General features: G+C 37.5%; 1 protein-coding gene across 3 annotated transcripts in view; it reads left to right on the top strand.

Moving 5' to 3' along the window:
- Positions 1–15,788, top strand: part of Gckiii (Germinal centre kinase III) — a 92,237-nt gene that overhangs the window by 64,033 nt on the left and 12,416 nt on the right. For all 3 annotated transcript variants that reach the window (XM_083084049.1, XM_083084047.1, XM_083084048.1), the window contains exon 3: positions 11,979–12,203. In XM_083084049.1, coding sequence (XP_082940175.1) covers positions 11,979–12,203 — 225 coding nt within the window. The remainder of the gene's footprint in view (positions 1–11,978; positions 12,204–15,788) is intronic.

Below are 15,788 nucleotides of genomic sequence, written 5' to 3'. Positions count from 1 at the left end.
CGAGAGCGATGGGAACTATTCAGCTTTGGATCATTATCCCTGCTCTGCTCCAGTCGGATAGTTACGCTCTAGTCGGTAGTTACTTTATCGAATGCATAAAAGGAGGAAGTGCGCCACGAAATCCGGAGCATTCCGGTGGGGCGAGACGAAGCACACGCCAACTCTCCTTCGAGAAGAAGTTTAGTTTCTTGGAATCAACCCAGCAAGCTACGATTCTCGGAGAATTTCGCCCGCACAATTCTTTAGATTCGCTCGAGAGGGCCAAGGATATCGATCTGCGTTTATTTACGAGCGTACGCGTCGCCGATTGAATGAAAATATGACCCGTACAATAAATGACGTCAGAAATTTCGATGGCGTCCGCCCACGCGAGTGTGTTCTCCCCCGAGAAACGAAAGCTCGCCCGATGAGGTGGTTGAACGCGTATAACTATAATTCCCCTTTGACGAGAAGGGATCTCGGGATCGTCTCTGAAGTACGATTTGGAGAATAGATTCGGGATTTCTCTGCGATGGCAACTCGCTATTACGGATATCGCCTTGGGATGAATTGAAGAGCGATTTACCGAGTATATATATTTGCTTGTACACTATGCTTGAAATTTATAGTCAATTGTGTTGCGTAGCACAACACGAATATTTTACGACTACAGATCATCTCTCCTGGATTTATGCTCGATGTCAAAAGTATCCAAGGAGATCCAAACAGTTCATATTTTATAAGAATCAAAAACTCTTAGAGAGGTGAAAAGCTTTAGTATTCTATAGGACTTTTATACGATCCAGAGATTCAAATATTTTCATATTGAAAGTTTATACCGGAATATTGAAAGATATTTGTTGGGAAGTTTTAATAACAGAAGGCGCGAAAAGTTACAAGGCTTTGAAAAGTCGCTGAAAATTGACGCTTTAATATTTCACCAAAGTTTTGTAATTTAGCTATTAAGCTGATTGGTAATAATTTGAAAAAAATCGAATGATATTCAAGTAGAGAAAGAGAAAGGCAAGGAACGGAAGAATCATGGAGCGGCATGAGTGTCTAGAAAAACGCGCTGCGGAATACTTAATCCTTATACGGAATAGAGATATTCCCCTGCAGGAATGTCGGAAATTACATATCACTTTTATCGAATATCGAGGAAATTGGATTCTTCATCTAAATCTCACGTTAAAATCGAAAATCCACTTTCTGATTAATTAATCTATAACATTCTCGCGCTATTATCTGACATATATTTATTATTATGAAGAGATGAGAATTTATAATTCTTTCGATTCATTCCTCCGATATATGCCATGTTAATATTGGAAATTAATTTTCTGATTAAGCAATCTAACATTTTCTCTCTCGCCATTTCCTGATATTGCGAAAATGAGAATTATAATTCCGTTTTAAAACGATATATCATAGATGTATCCGTGACCAGTTATCGATCAGTGTGTCGTCTTGTCATCCTGACAGGCCAGTTTTGCAATTCAATTATAGAAATTGAAATTGAAATTGACTCGTCAATGAAAACTGATAGACACAATAGAGAGAGCCTAGAACGTGATAATCTATTTGCAGGCTGTTTGACGGTTGCCACGCGAATATATATAATATTATTCACTGATACTCATTTATGCATATTCCACGTTATTATGGAGAGAGAAAGGGGGAGAGAAGACGTAGAAAATATGCATATCTGGCTACTAAAAATTCCTAACACTTTCGCGTATATCACATATATCTACATAAGAAATATTTACGTACCGCCGACGTTTGTGTCAACGCTCGATGAATGAATTTGGAAAAAAATAGTTTGTGGTCATTGATTTTAATATCGTCGCTTCTAACAATATATTAATTACTTCTAATATTTTTTAGTTTATTTAATATAATAATTTCATAGTAAATGCACAGACATGTAAGAACTTGAGCATTATCGCAACAAAAGTATTCAGTTTCGAGATCTCTCAAGAATTCTGGAGGAGAAGATTGTTGTAAAGTCTTTGCAAACTGTGCGGATAAAACTTTGAGACAAACACGGATCGTCTCGCACAAGGAGAATGCACGAGAAGATCCGCGAAGGTGGGATTCGAGAGACCAGTTTCGACCTTAAAGTCCAAACGAGTTCTAACCCGAGAGTCTGAAATCCGAGCTACGTCGAGACACTAGAAAGTGGTCAAGGTGTCGCGTTTCGGTCTCCAACCGATCGAATGTTCCAGCCAGCTCCCTGGGGTTCGAGAAAAAGTTGATCGGTTGCTGGGAGAAACATTCGATAAGATGGGATAAGAAAAGCGTTTTTATCTCGCAGCTCTATTATATAAATAGCCAAGTTTGGTGAAGGTATTTTCTTATTTAGCAACATCTAATTTTATTGAAAGAAAATTTTATTGCAAATATTGAATTAATTAATAGGATGTTTTTTAAAGTAGCAAAACTGAAGAGAGAGAAGTTTTGATATCAAGATGTCGTAATCTGTTTTTGTATCGATATTTATTAAAAAATTATTATAATAATTTATTATAATGTATTATAATAATTATTTATTATAATTTATTATGATATTTTATTTATTATAATTTATTATAATAATTAATATTATTTTAATTAAAATTATTAAGATTATTTTTATTTATTATAATTTATTATAAAAATTTATTATAATTATTTATTAAAAAATTATTTTTTTATCTCACATTTTCGTCACGAGTATTAATAATAACTTTATATTTGGATTAATATAATATATGATAAAGCCAAGTTTTCTCTCTCCGGTAAAATGCGAATTCATTTGTCGAAACGTCCCCCATATTTTGACCGTTATCGGTCATAATAAAACAAAACGCGGACGTAAAAAAGCTTCGGGAGCGACGATGCAGCGTGGAAATACCGGTGTAACAGGATTCTCTGGACCGTAAGATCTCGCGCGGAGACCGTCCCGTGTGCATTTTGCCTCTTTTTTTTTCTTCTCTCTTCTTTCGGCCGAGGCCAGTGCAAGGTCGACTCTCACCTTGCCTCATATCGCCTCACACGTGTGGACTCGCGTGCGTTGAAAAGACCACGCGATCGAGACATCGGTTACCGTCGAATAATCGATTTCGTGTGTTCGCTTTGGTGCCGTATTTTATTACGTTACTTTCAGGCCAAGATCATTAAATCGATAGACCATCCTTGTTACCTCGTCATGTTAATAATTCGACGTGCGTAGGATGCAAATGGCGTCCATTTTATATAATATTCTGCGACGAGAATCGCATAATCATTACATCAAGAATTAATGAATCTAACAGTATAGTTTATTTTGTGTTATTTGATAATTAATTATTAATTATACTATTTATTAATATAGAGAGATTTGCAACATTTATTAGTAAAAGTGCTCCTTGTTGCACTTGACGTTTCGTGTGTATCGGTAAAATTTATGCTAAACTAGGCTTTTCTCTAATATTATTCTCATCTGCCATCACGTCGACTGTCAAAATAATTGCAGCTCGTTATAAACGAAGCAAGTTGGCCAAAATGTATATGCGAAATGTGTCCGTTCAGAGATACAAACGATGACATTTTATGGCGCGAGTCTCGGTAATAACTCGGGAACGAATTGAAACTCCTGATCGCGAGCAAACAATTTATTTACGGTACGTAGTATATTTTCCTACGTATGTAGATTCATATTCCGCGATAAACATCCTCGGAAGGCGAGCGCGAGCTTCGTGTTTACAACGTCGGGATAAATCGGATTCGGCGCGTAATGTCTCAAAGAATGCGCCCAATACTCGATCCGGCGTGGTCGCCTTTACGTATGCATTGGTAACTGCATTCTATGCGCGATCCCGCATATTGTATACCGATGCCTACGTGCGCCTGCATACATAAATAAACAGCTGTAGCGCATAACTCCATTGGCGTCGCGGTTGTTTCTGGCGACGCTAGTGTGAGTCATAATAGAGAACCTTCGTTTCAACCTACGACAGCACAGTGATCGCGATAATATCGTTCGTCATATTATCGTGGAATTTATTCCACATTATTTCCCAACTCGTGATAACTCGACAATTTAGGTTGAGAACAACGGGTTTCGTAATCCAAATGAATTAATCGTAATTACGCGATCGAAGTGTTCTCGCGTTTAGACAACGTGCTAGCGTGGCATTGAACGAGTCAGCGAATGTGTTTCACGGCAGTTTATCATTCGGATAAGAATCAGCTATCGCGATGTTTGCAGAAACGTCGCAGGTGATAAAAAGCGCGGTTAATTATGAGCATGTGTCGCGCTATCGCGCTCATTTTCGCCGTGATAAAGCGTATCTATCGCGACAAAAATATCAGGAGAACAGGCAAACACGAGAGTATTCGTTATTCAATGTTTGCGTGGGACCACGCATGATTTAATCGCACAAATATCACGTGAGATGATATATATTTCTGGAAGTTCTCTGGAAATAGAATCGCAAAAGAAGATTTCTGCGGTATTCGCGCATTGTCGCAGGATGTATACTCTTGGGAAAAGCCTTGGAAACCTGGTTTTCTCTTCAGGTATTTTCGTTCCTTGAAAAATCAGGGACTTTTCATGAAATTTTATTGAGATTCAGGGAGTTTTTTTTTTAAATTGAGTTTTGATATTTTTGTTTTTATGTAAATATTTATGTTTTAATTTTAACAGCTTTAATTTTGAAATTCTGAAGAAATCTATTCTTTTGAAATATTTAAATTTTAAAATCTTTTATAATATTCTATTGATTTTATTTTTTTCATCTCTCGTATTAGTTTTATCTTTTGTATTTTTATTAAAAATATTTTTCTTATCTTTAAATAACTATGTATACACAATCTTTTATTTAAAGAATACAACTTATTGTATATGCACACCATTTTTTAATAGTTTATAATATTTTTAGGATTTAGATAATATATTCAGATATCAGATGTTAGTACTTTAAAGTCTATATTTTATTTAATACATAAATATATTAATAATTTAAATATATTTATAATTTTAAATTTTTAAGTTTAAAACATGTTAAAATATATTTTATTTCTATTAAAAAATCATACACAACAAAATTATTTTAAAATTGCATCTAAAAATTTTAGACTTCAATTCTACCTGGAACTTTGAACAAAACTAGTTGAAAAATCATGAGATCTTCAGGGAATTTATCTACAAGATTTGAGTATACATATCCTGCGCCGCGATGACATTGTCAGTTTGATGTACGGCCTGTTGAAGTTTAATCATGCACGATATAATTTAAGGAAAAAATGGCATCGAGAGCAATTTGCCTGTCAAGTTTTCAGCGCGCCTATCGCTTCGCGCTGGGGAAACGATTTACAGCGCGTACCTCGCGTGCCGCGGTTTCTCATTATCTCATATCGGCGGCAGAACGGCATTTCACGATCAAGGCATTGCGCAATAGCTTCGAATTCCATGCGTCCATTCAACCCCGCGCGATTAAACACGCGATCGAGGGAAATGCGTTCGCGCTTCAACGCTCGCGTTATTACTACTATTATATTAGCGAGCGTGATGACTTCGCGTTAAATTCGCGGTAGCATATTGTCACAACCAACGTGCAATTTTCGGCCTGCCATTGATTTAGATTCTCCTTACGAGGACGAGGAATCGCGCGATCGATGACGCATTTGCATTTTTATCGCGCGCGCGGATGTGCAAAAATTATAAATGTAAATATGAGAAGCGTTACCTCGAGAAAATTATGCCCGGCCACGCGAAATGTGTTATCCTTTAACGTGAATCCGTTCTATTTTCGCGATAAGATATACTGGGTAAGTATATAAAATATGGGAAAAGATGGGAAAATCTTGTGTCATCGTCAGCATTTTTTAATCGCGATTTATCTCTCACAATGAATGCCGTTTTAATCATTTTAATTTCAACCATCGTCGATAACCTTCTCCCGATAATTGAAATAAAATCTCGATGTGAAAAACAACGCGAAGCGAGGAAGTGCAAATGATAAGAGGCTGGCAAATCTATCAATGCCGTATTAAACGAGTTGCATATTATGCAACGTAATGAGCGATGTAATGTAGTGCGAAAGAGCGCATATATATACCTAATTATATATATAATGAACGTGCAAAGTTCGGTCATACGGCTTTAATTAAATGAATATTCATGCGAGCTTCCCGGACTGCGATCGTTAGAGGGACGAGGGACAAAAAGAAAGAGGTGGGTCATAAGAACGTCGGTCGTAAAGATGCGTTTCAACACTCGCTCGCTCGTTGTTCTAATACGACAAGCGGTGCAGCTAGGCTGCAAATTTCGAAAGTGGTTCAACGAGCTTGCGCGCCACGTGTCGTTATTTGACCTCGTTCGCGACGAGAGTAATTCATTCGACCGAGGAGAGGGGTGAACTCCCGAAATTAAAGTTTAAACGACACTCGAGCGAGCGCGGACGGCGGCGACGCTGATCCTCGAGCTCGGAAAATACGGGACGCGCTCTTGATGATGGTGAATTGCGTGCTCGCTCCATCGTTAAACGAGGGAGAATTATCAGGAAAACACTTGAACGCGTAGTTTGGTAGTTTGGTAGTTTGGGAGTTCGTCCCGTCTATTTATGTTAATGCCAAACGAGCTCCGCGACGAGATGCCGAGAAATCCCGAAGCCTTATTTGGCCTTATTTAAAATCACACTCGTGCGTCAATTTTATTTATCTTTTTCCTAATTCTTCATTTATATTATTTTCTTAATAATTAGCATTATATACAGGAAATAATGTGTTTATTTTATATTATTTTCTTAATAATTAGCATTATATATAGAAAATAATTTTATTAGGTGTAATAAGATGTAAACATAAATACAGTTTAAAAGTATTTATACAATAAAAAAATAAAACTGTCATTAAAAGACAAGGGTAAATATCCTAATTTCTCCAAGTCTAATTAAAGAAGAATTAAAAATATAAGAAATAACAAAAAGAAATACAAAATTATATAATTTTAATAGACAAATAATTAGATAATGAAACTTTAATTATGCGAGAATTTTGGTTTATTTATTCATCTGGTAAAAGTGGCTGTTAAATTATAAATATAAATTCAGTAATACATTTCCCTCGAACTTATGTCGCATTTCAGAATTCGCGATGCAGATGTTGCGAATTGTCGCGTATCATTCTGATTCCGTTCGGGGCGTGCTTTTGTCCGTTCGTTTTATCATCGTCAATATTGACTGTGTTGATTGACCCTAGAACACTCGCTGCGTCAGCCCGCACCTGCCTCTTGCATTCTGCATCGCTTCGCTGCACTCGCGTCGCATCGCATACGTGAAAGATAGGCAATCGCAATTCTCTCTCGGTTGTATATGTGAAAAAAAGCAACGCCAGATATCGTCCGATGGTTTCAATTTATAGCGAATTATTCGCGCGCCTATTGTTCGCCTCTATCCGTCTACGGATCGCGACAAAAATGCACCGATAAATTCACGAATATATTTTACGATTCCACAAACGCGAGAGAGAAAGTTCAGAAGTAGCTTTAATACAATTGAACTTCAGAGAGATTGACGTTACGCGATATATTAATTTATATTTAACCTCCAGATTTGCATAATTCTTTCTATATGAATTCTATTAAGTAGTTTGTGTTTATTTAATTTAAAGTGAATTTTTTTTTATACAAAATTCTTTTCCCATAGAAGAAAGATAACCAGGTATAATTTTATTTATTTCGTGCGTACGCGAAACAACATAATTTATATTTAATAAGAAGCAACGAACGGATTTTATTATTCAAATGTAAGAAAAGAAAATCGACGATACTAAAACGAACAACATAGTCTCGCGTACTTGACATTACTTTCGCCCAATGCATTTTAAAATCCACGACTTAGGCGGAGCTCCGATTTGTCATGCATTCAGATTCTCAAAGAGTAACTTAAACATATGGTAATGAAATTCTTCTTTACACATAACAATGCGTTTGAAGCGCGTACATAGTCTGAGTTACCTTTCGTGTAAGTTTATTCAGCCGCAAAAATAATATGGTAATTTTTTGCAACAATAGAGTTAACCGGAGCAATCTCGCAAAATGTTTTAGTCAATTTGCATCGAGATCCGGAAGCACGCAACACATACAAAATTGCACGCAATGCAAATTGACAATAAAAGATTTTATTTGTCTCTTTATCGCAGTAAAAGTTTCATTTGCGATTTATTATTTATAAATATCTCACTGCAAATGCCTTATTTCGAGTGATGAAATATACAATTGACTTGGATTGTTGTTTCATTGAATCGCTGGAATACATATTGCAAATAGGTATCGGACTGTTCCCATCTCGAGAGAGAACAATCGTAGCTTCTTGGAATTAATGCGATCTCGCTGTAGTCTGACAGTCTTGAGCTTCCTGATGAAGTTGGCACGTTTATCTTGAAAGGCGGCGAGTCTATTTGAGCCCGTCTCCCCCTAAAAGGACGGTTGAGACGAAATTCTTGAGACGCGGTTACACTTCTTAATTAAGATGTGTCAGAACGATACCAAACTTCGCGTTATCTAGCAAATTATTTCAGTCCCATGCTCAGCGAAGTGATATTAAATGGGAACTTCATCACTAGGCATTAAAGGTAAAGAAGATTTTAGAGAAATGTGTGTGTGTGTGTGTGTGTGTATAAATTAATTCGAGAATCTAATCTAAAAGAATTTATTCGCAGCGATGGAAATTTAATGGATTGAACAGATAGAACAATTTTACGGGGGACAAATACATCGAGATATATAACAAAATAACATGTAATTCACACATTTAAACATCATTAAATCGCCACATTTCTCATACAGAAGTTCTACAAATCAAATTCACAAAACTGTAACGTTACTTTGTCAGGATTAACATTTCTCATATAATCCGAATAAATTTAATATTTCAGGAAATTTACGTAATTTGCTTTTTAAATTAATTCCGCATATCCCGATATAAACGAGAAATTAATGCTGAATGTAACATATGCTTGAACGAGAAGCTAATGTAACGCTATAATCCAATTATGTACATTCAGCACACGTTAATTTTCTGATATATCACCAGTGCGTCGAGATATTGTGTTACGCTATTTTGGCGAGATTTTGTAAATTGTGCAACAGCTGATAGCTGTTTATAATAGAATAAAGCTGTTACATGACCGTTAATTGAGCGCTCTTGATGGCTCTACGTCAATTTCATCATATCCGCCAATCATGAGTCAAAGATCGCCCAACAGGAAACCCATATGCTTACATAGCGTGGCATAGTTAATATGGTTTAGAGTAGGCGTGTCCATCAAAATCAAGCGAACCATTGTCCAAACTCGCCTAATAAGGGGGTTTGTTGGAAATCTAAAGCATCATTATGACGATGCTACAAATAGATAAAATTTCTTTCTCATAATATCTTGCGAGGAAAATTTATTTTTTAACAATAAATAATATTAAATAATATTAAAATATAAATAATATTATTTAATGAAAGAAAAAAGCTTTTTTTAAGGAAAAAAGGAAGCAAATTTGAATTTCAATTCTTCACAATACGTGTAGAATAACAAAGAATATTCATATCTTATTTTTGCGATGCAAATATCTGTGTTGCCTTTGTTCCTCGATCGTCGGTTACCTATCTGCCGCGAATTTCTTTGCGGCGACCGCTAATTAGAATTTGTGTCGCGAGTTCCAGGCGACGCGACGCGCACTAAAAAGCAACTTGAAAAAAGGAGAGACGTCCGGTGCATCTCGACGATGCAGTATTACATGCCGAGTCGAGAGTCATTCTCTTCTCTTGTCTCTCGCGTTCTCGTTCGATGGCCCTTACGTCGCTCACGAATCTCAGATTGCATACAGCGTGTGTCGACTGCGCTCTTGCGATGGAAAAGGTGGATATGCAATTTTTTTGCAGTTTCTCGTTAATTGGTCAAGTATTATTGCATCGCCACAACGTAGGTTGTATCGAAAATTATGCCATTATATGATTATATTCCTCCTTTTATCGTACAATTTTGGCAAATATTTCGCGCTAATATATTACAAGCTCGATAATATTTGCAAATATTACCGATTCAAAGCGTGGTTAACCATGGCTTCACGTGACTTGCTAGAACAAGTAGCGAGTTGTACTCTGCAAACCGCCGACCACAAATTTGCACTAATTTTCAATAGTATCTGGAGATTAGATAATTTGATAATTTGCAGTAAAATCTCATACTAATGTAATGTTCAGCAGCAGTAATTTCCGAGTGTTTTTTTACGCTTTTTGATACGCTCATGCGATTATCAATTTTGGTGTAAAAAAAAAATATCGACAATACTAAGTGAAATGGAAATGATCGAGATCCAATGAAAATCAATGGGCTTTAAATCCATCAGCGCGATAAAATGCTCCGACAGTCACGAAATACCGCCGTTGGATATATGAGAGAATTTGCAAAGCAAATTTTCCGGATTTTACCGACGGTCGCGAATTTTTATTCCATTGCCCTTAGAGCCCATTCCAGGCTTCGAAGCTTCGCTTTAATCTCGCTGTTCTGATATGAGCTTTCAGTTTACTGACTTTTTGACTGTGATCTGTGGATTGCGAAGGTAGAGAGAATAAAGAGTCAGTCCCCCATAAAAAACTTCCGTGCATATTCATTATTAATTTGGGTGTCCGAGACAAATTAGCGTGTCTGACATTTTTAATGCTTATCAACGAGTACGACTGTCCGGAAGATACGAGAGAAAAGAGAATAAAATGATTTATTTCTACGATATTTGCTAGCGAAAAAATTACGATATGTAGAAAATTATATTCATGATTAGATGACTTGTTAGATTTCTTTTCCACCACGAATTAATTCGAAGAATTAATTAACGAATTAATTCGAAGACACCACGAAGAATTTTAAAAAGAATTCTAACCATTTATGGCAAATTAGAACATTTCATCCAAGTTGCATAAAAGATGTAATGTTTACGAGTGAAACATTAAATGTCGTATTCAAGACAATGCAATTTGTTTTGGACTATTTTGTCGTCTCGCGCTCAGTTTCTCGCGTGAGATGAATACTAAAAGCGTGTTGAAATTGCAAAGAATTTATTTACGTAAAAATATATACATAGAACTTGTTCTTCTCTCTCATCGCGATTTTTATTGCCGCTGTTTTATTACCGAGGTAATCTCTTCGCGAATCAAAGAAAAAATTCCGGTGAAAAAAATTCCAGCGAAAAAATTCTTAGCGTTCTGCGGTTATGGGATGTACGGGGAATATACTTTCGGGGGAAAACCCATAAGAAAGGATTAGTAACAGACTGAATTCTAGAGTTTCTTTTTTCGTTGACCGTAAAACGGTCGTTTCGCCTGATTAAAGGCGATTCTCTAGTCGACGTTAGACGCGTTTTCGGGCGGAAAAGCGCCGGAGGGAAAAGACGCAAAACAGTCGCAGTAACCGTAATTTATTAATGCCCGGGCAGTAATGTCGTCTCTTAGTGCAAATAGCTTCCACAAGCAAGAAGAAATGTGCACGCATAGCGCTCGTATGCAAGTCTAAACGGTGGATTAAAGCAAAGGACGTTTGTCAAACCGTTCAACGATAGCTAAATCCAGTGCTACAATTTATTACGAGTATAAAATCGCGATTTATTATTAAAAAGTAAATAATTTACCTAGTTTATGCGAGGTACGTAAAGTCGACGCGACTTGCAAATTTTTTTTTGACGTGCGCATGTATGATAACGTGTGTCATCTCGTAGAAAGGAGCCAAGGAGAACTGCATTGCTGCTTGTGGAATAGCTGCATTTATTAATCTCCGAAGGCCGCGTTGTAGCGAAGAAAGTCTCGCATGCCTATTGCCTGAGAAATCTCGAAATTTCTCAATACCTTGTTATATTGTCATGGTTATTGCGTCATGGAAAGATCCGTACTCTTTACGGAAATGACGCGAGAGATATTGCGAAGGAGCGAAGCGAGACGAAGTCGAATGGCAGAAAGTAATAACCGGAGACTATCGAATTTCTGTTGCAGAAGGTGGATCCCGAGCTGATATTTACAAAACAGGAGCGAATCGGAAAGGGTAGCTTCGGTGAAGTCTTCAAAGGCATCGACAACAGAAGTCAGCAAGTCGTGGCCATCAAGATCATCGATCTCGAAGAGGCGGAAGATGAGATTGAGGACATACAGCAGGAGATTATGGTGCTGTCGCAGTGCGACAGTCCATACGTCACCAAGTATTATGGGTCTTATCTCAAAGTAAGTGGAAAAGTATTTTCTCCCGAAAGATAAAGTATTTTGTAAAATAGTAACTTAGAACCCCTTGTTATATCTCGAGCATCAAATTGCATTTATCGGTGAAATGTCGGTCGGGACACTCTTCATTTGATAACGTTATTCTGTCGAATAATCGCATACGGACAAAAATAAAAGCTCACTATATCGAGGGCACTTGGCCGTTGCGCTCTGTCATTTTTCAAACGCAAAGAATAGGAAGGACTTGCATGACGGTCGGTTAACTATCGCTTCCGGCTCGACTGTGTCGTCCATTGCTTCCGCTTCCTGCGAGAGAGAGGTTTAACGAGGTTTCACGATCGTGAACACTGCAAATCTCCGCGATTCATTCCATACCGTATTTGTAATATTATGTAATAATTGTCATCTCTTCATATTCAGACATTTGCTTTAATTCATTGAAATTTCCTATTCATATTAAATTTTCTATTAAAAATTTCCTATTCATATTAAATTTTCTATTAAAAAAAATAATAAATTGATAAAATTATTAAATATTATGTATACACATTTATACAAGAGACACATTTCTCCAAGAAATGCAAGAGAAGACATTCATGCATATCGAGTGAACGTGATTTTATACCGTTCTGTAGCGCGCGCTGGGAAAATCATGTCGATCAACGGGATCGAGATCGAGCGCTTTACATGGAAAAGTCACGGACGGTCGTTCATTTGCATAAGTCTCGTCTTTCTCCGGTGAACCACGACGAGAAGTTATGTTTTGCGCGATCGTCGACACGCTTTCGACGTTGGCTAGGAGGAGACACATTTTCTCACCGTGTCGTTTTGTTGCATTACCGACAAGCCGAAGCTATTTATAATCCCACAAGGAGGAGAAAAAAGAGAGGCTAACATTGTCCGCATTCTGAAACGAATGCCAGAATCTCTTAAGAAATTTTAGGAGTCACAAATTTTTCTTTTTACACAGCGACAGCTCGTTTGTGCGTGATGGGATAAGAAATACGCAAATTTCAGATTATTATTTTCTTTAATTATATTATAAATTTTTTCATCAACTCTACGGATAATTTAACGCGTTGTATTTTTATCTAAATTTTCTAACTTAAAATTTATCAGTGGATTTTTTCACAAAAAGACATTTATATAAATAATGTTAATTATGTTTATGAGAATATTTATTTCGTTCAATACTTAGAATTTTTATTATTTATCTTAATACTTATCAATTATGCCGCCACTTGTTACATTCTATCGTTCCATAATAGCGATGACAATTATTTAGTCGATTCGAGACGCTACAACGAATGGCAACGAATAAATCGTAAATCTTGCGAAAAGAGCTCTCGTTACAGAGAAGAGGAGGAAATAAACAGGATCGGCGCGATCGTTATCGACAATTGTTGAAGGACCGTTAATTGCAGCTAAAGGAGTGAGGACGGATTATCGTTTTCTCGCGTCGATCTCGAAAGTGTGCATACAAAACGAGGAAACAGATTAACTATTCCTACATGCCCTTCTATTTTTCGTCCTCGTCGTTTTTATAACCAAGAAGAGCTTTGCGCGAAAGCTCGATATGATTACTTATGAAATGAAGCAGCCACCTCCCGATGCTCGGCCGAGAGAAGTTTCCTTAACGACCGCGCGAAACGGTCATTAACGATCGTTAGTCGCTCTCTCGCGGGCGTGAACGAACTCGACTCGAAATACATTCTCTCGCCAATTTGCGTAGCGATCTGAGAAACGTTACCCCTCACGCTTACGTTTGCATAGATAATTGCGCAAATGCTATTATGATCGCAATTATGATGTTGCAAAGCGACGCTTATAAATGATACGGGGAATCATCGACGCAAGGAGGTGTATAAACGTCTCATTAACATAATTACGAAGTGACGCGAAATGTTGACTCAATGAGCTGTCTTCGCGAGATAATTAATTCCGAACTTGTATCAATATTTTACTCAAAAAGCGGGAGAGAAGTAAACAGATAAGGCGCGAGAAAATCGTTCGATGCGAAACGAAGCGTAACAGCTGATCGATAAATGTCAGAAGCGCAAGGTTTCGCGACATCTTCAGCGAGACATCCGTCTTTGCGAGATAATTAATTTCGAATTTATTTCAATATTTTATTCAAAAAGCGGGAGAAAACTAAACAGAGAAGGCGCGAGAAAATCGTTCGATTCGAAACGAAGCGTAACAGCTGATCGATAAATGTCAGAAGCGCAAGGTTTCGCGACATCTTCAGCGAGACATCCGTCTTTGCGAGATAATTAATTTCGAATTTATTTCAATATTTTATTCAAAAAGCGGGAGAGAAATAAACAGAGAAGGCGCGAGAAAATCGTTCGATTCGAAACGAAGCGTAACAGCTGATCGATAAATGTCAGAAGCGCAAGGTTTCGCGACATCTTCAGCGAGACATCCGTCTTTGCGAGATAATTAATTTCGAATTTATTTCAATATTTTATTCAAAAAGCGGGAGAGAAATAAACAGAGAAGGCGCGAAAAAATCGTTCGATGCGAAATGAAGCGTAACAGCTGATCGATAAATGTCAGAAGCGCAAGGTTTCGCGACATCTTCAGCAAGACATCCGTCTTCGCGAGATAATTAATTTCGAATTTATTTCAATATTTTATTCAAAAAGCGGGAGAGAAATAAACAGAGAAGGCGCGAAAAAATCGTTCGATTCGAAACGAAGCGTAACAGCTGATCGATAAATGTCAGAAGCGCAAGGTTTCACGACATCTTCAGCGAGACATCCGTCTTTGCGAGATAATTAATTCCGAATTTATATCAATAATTTACTCAAAAAGCGGGAGAGAAGTAAGCAGAGAAGGCGCGAGAAAATCGTTCGATTCCAAACGAAGCGTAACAGCTGATCGATAAATGTCAGAAGCGCAAGGTTTCGCGACGCCTTCAGCGAGACATCCGTCTTGCCTCTTTCTCGTCGTTGAATTTTTTCCATTCCTTCGCACAATACGCACAATGGCACGATCTTGTAATCTCACGATGACACATCGACGATTGTTGCGAGATGAAAGAAGGCGCGCGGGTACCTACGCGTCCGTCTACGCGCCTGATGTCATCGCGTATAACGGGTGTATACCGCGGTCGCCGCCTCGATCGTCGCGGCTTTCCTACCTTCGGAAACTGTTATTAAGACCAAGTCGGTCAACAACGGTTATCGGGCGACGGCACTCCTCGCTCGCTCGCCAGATGTAAATTCCTCCGTATGTTTCTATAACGCCAGCTTTCCATTGCGCTCTCTCGCTGAAAAAGATCCGAGTTTTTCTTGCATGCGATACTAGAGCGTAGTGTATTGTAATTTTTCGAAGAAATTGTGAAACAAACTTTAATTTCACGTAAGATGATCTTGTCAAAATTGTTGCAATCGCGACAATTATATTTCCTTATTAAATACCATAAAAAAATACCATAAAAAATATTGTCTAGATTATTCAGATTTGACGTTTCTCGTACATCTCTGGAATTTGTATGAAAATACATAGATGTACATTGAATAAGTTGAATTAAAGATGACTCTCGCAATACTTTACGGCACTCCTTCAGATTTCTCAATCCGG

Source organism: Camponotus vicinus, unplaced genomic scaffold (assembly GCF_025532165.1).
Source record: "Camponotus vicinus isolate PSW18456_S1 unplaced genomic scaffold, iyCamVici1.0 SCAF_12, whole genome shotgun sequence".
Lineage (NCBI taxonomy): Eukaryota > Metazoa > Arthropoda > Insecta > Hymenoptera > Formicidae > Camponotus > Camponotus vicinus.
This window is presented reverse-complemented; position numbering and strand designations above follow the sequence as displayed.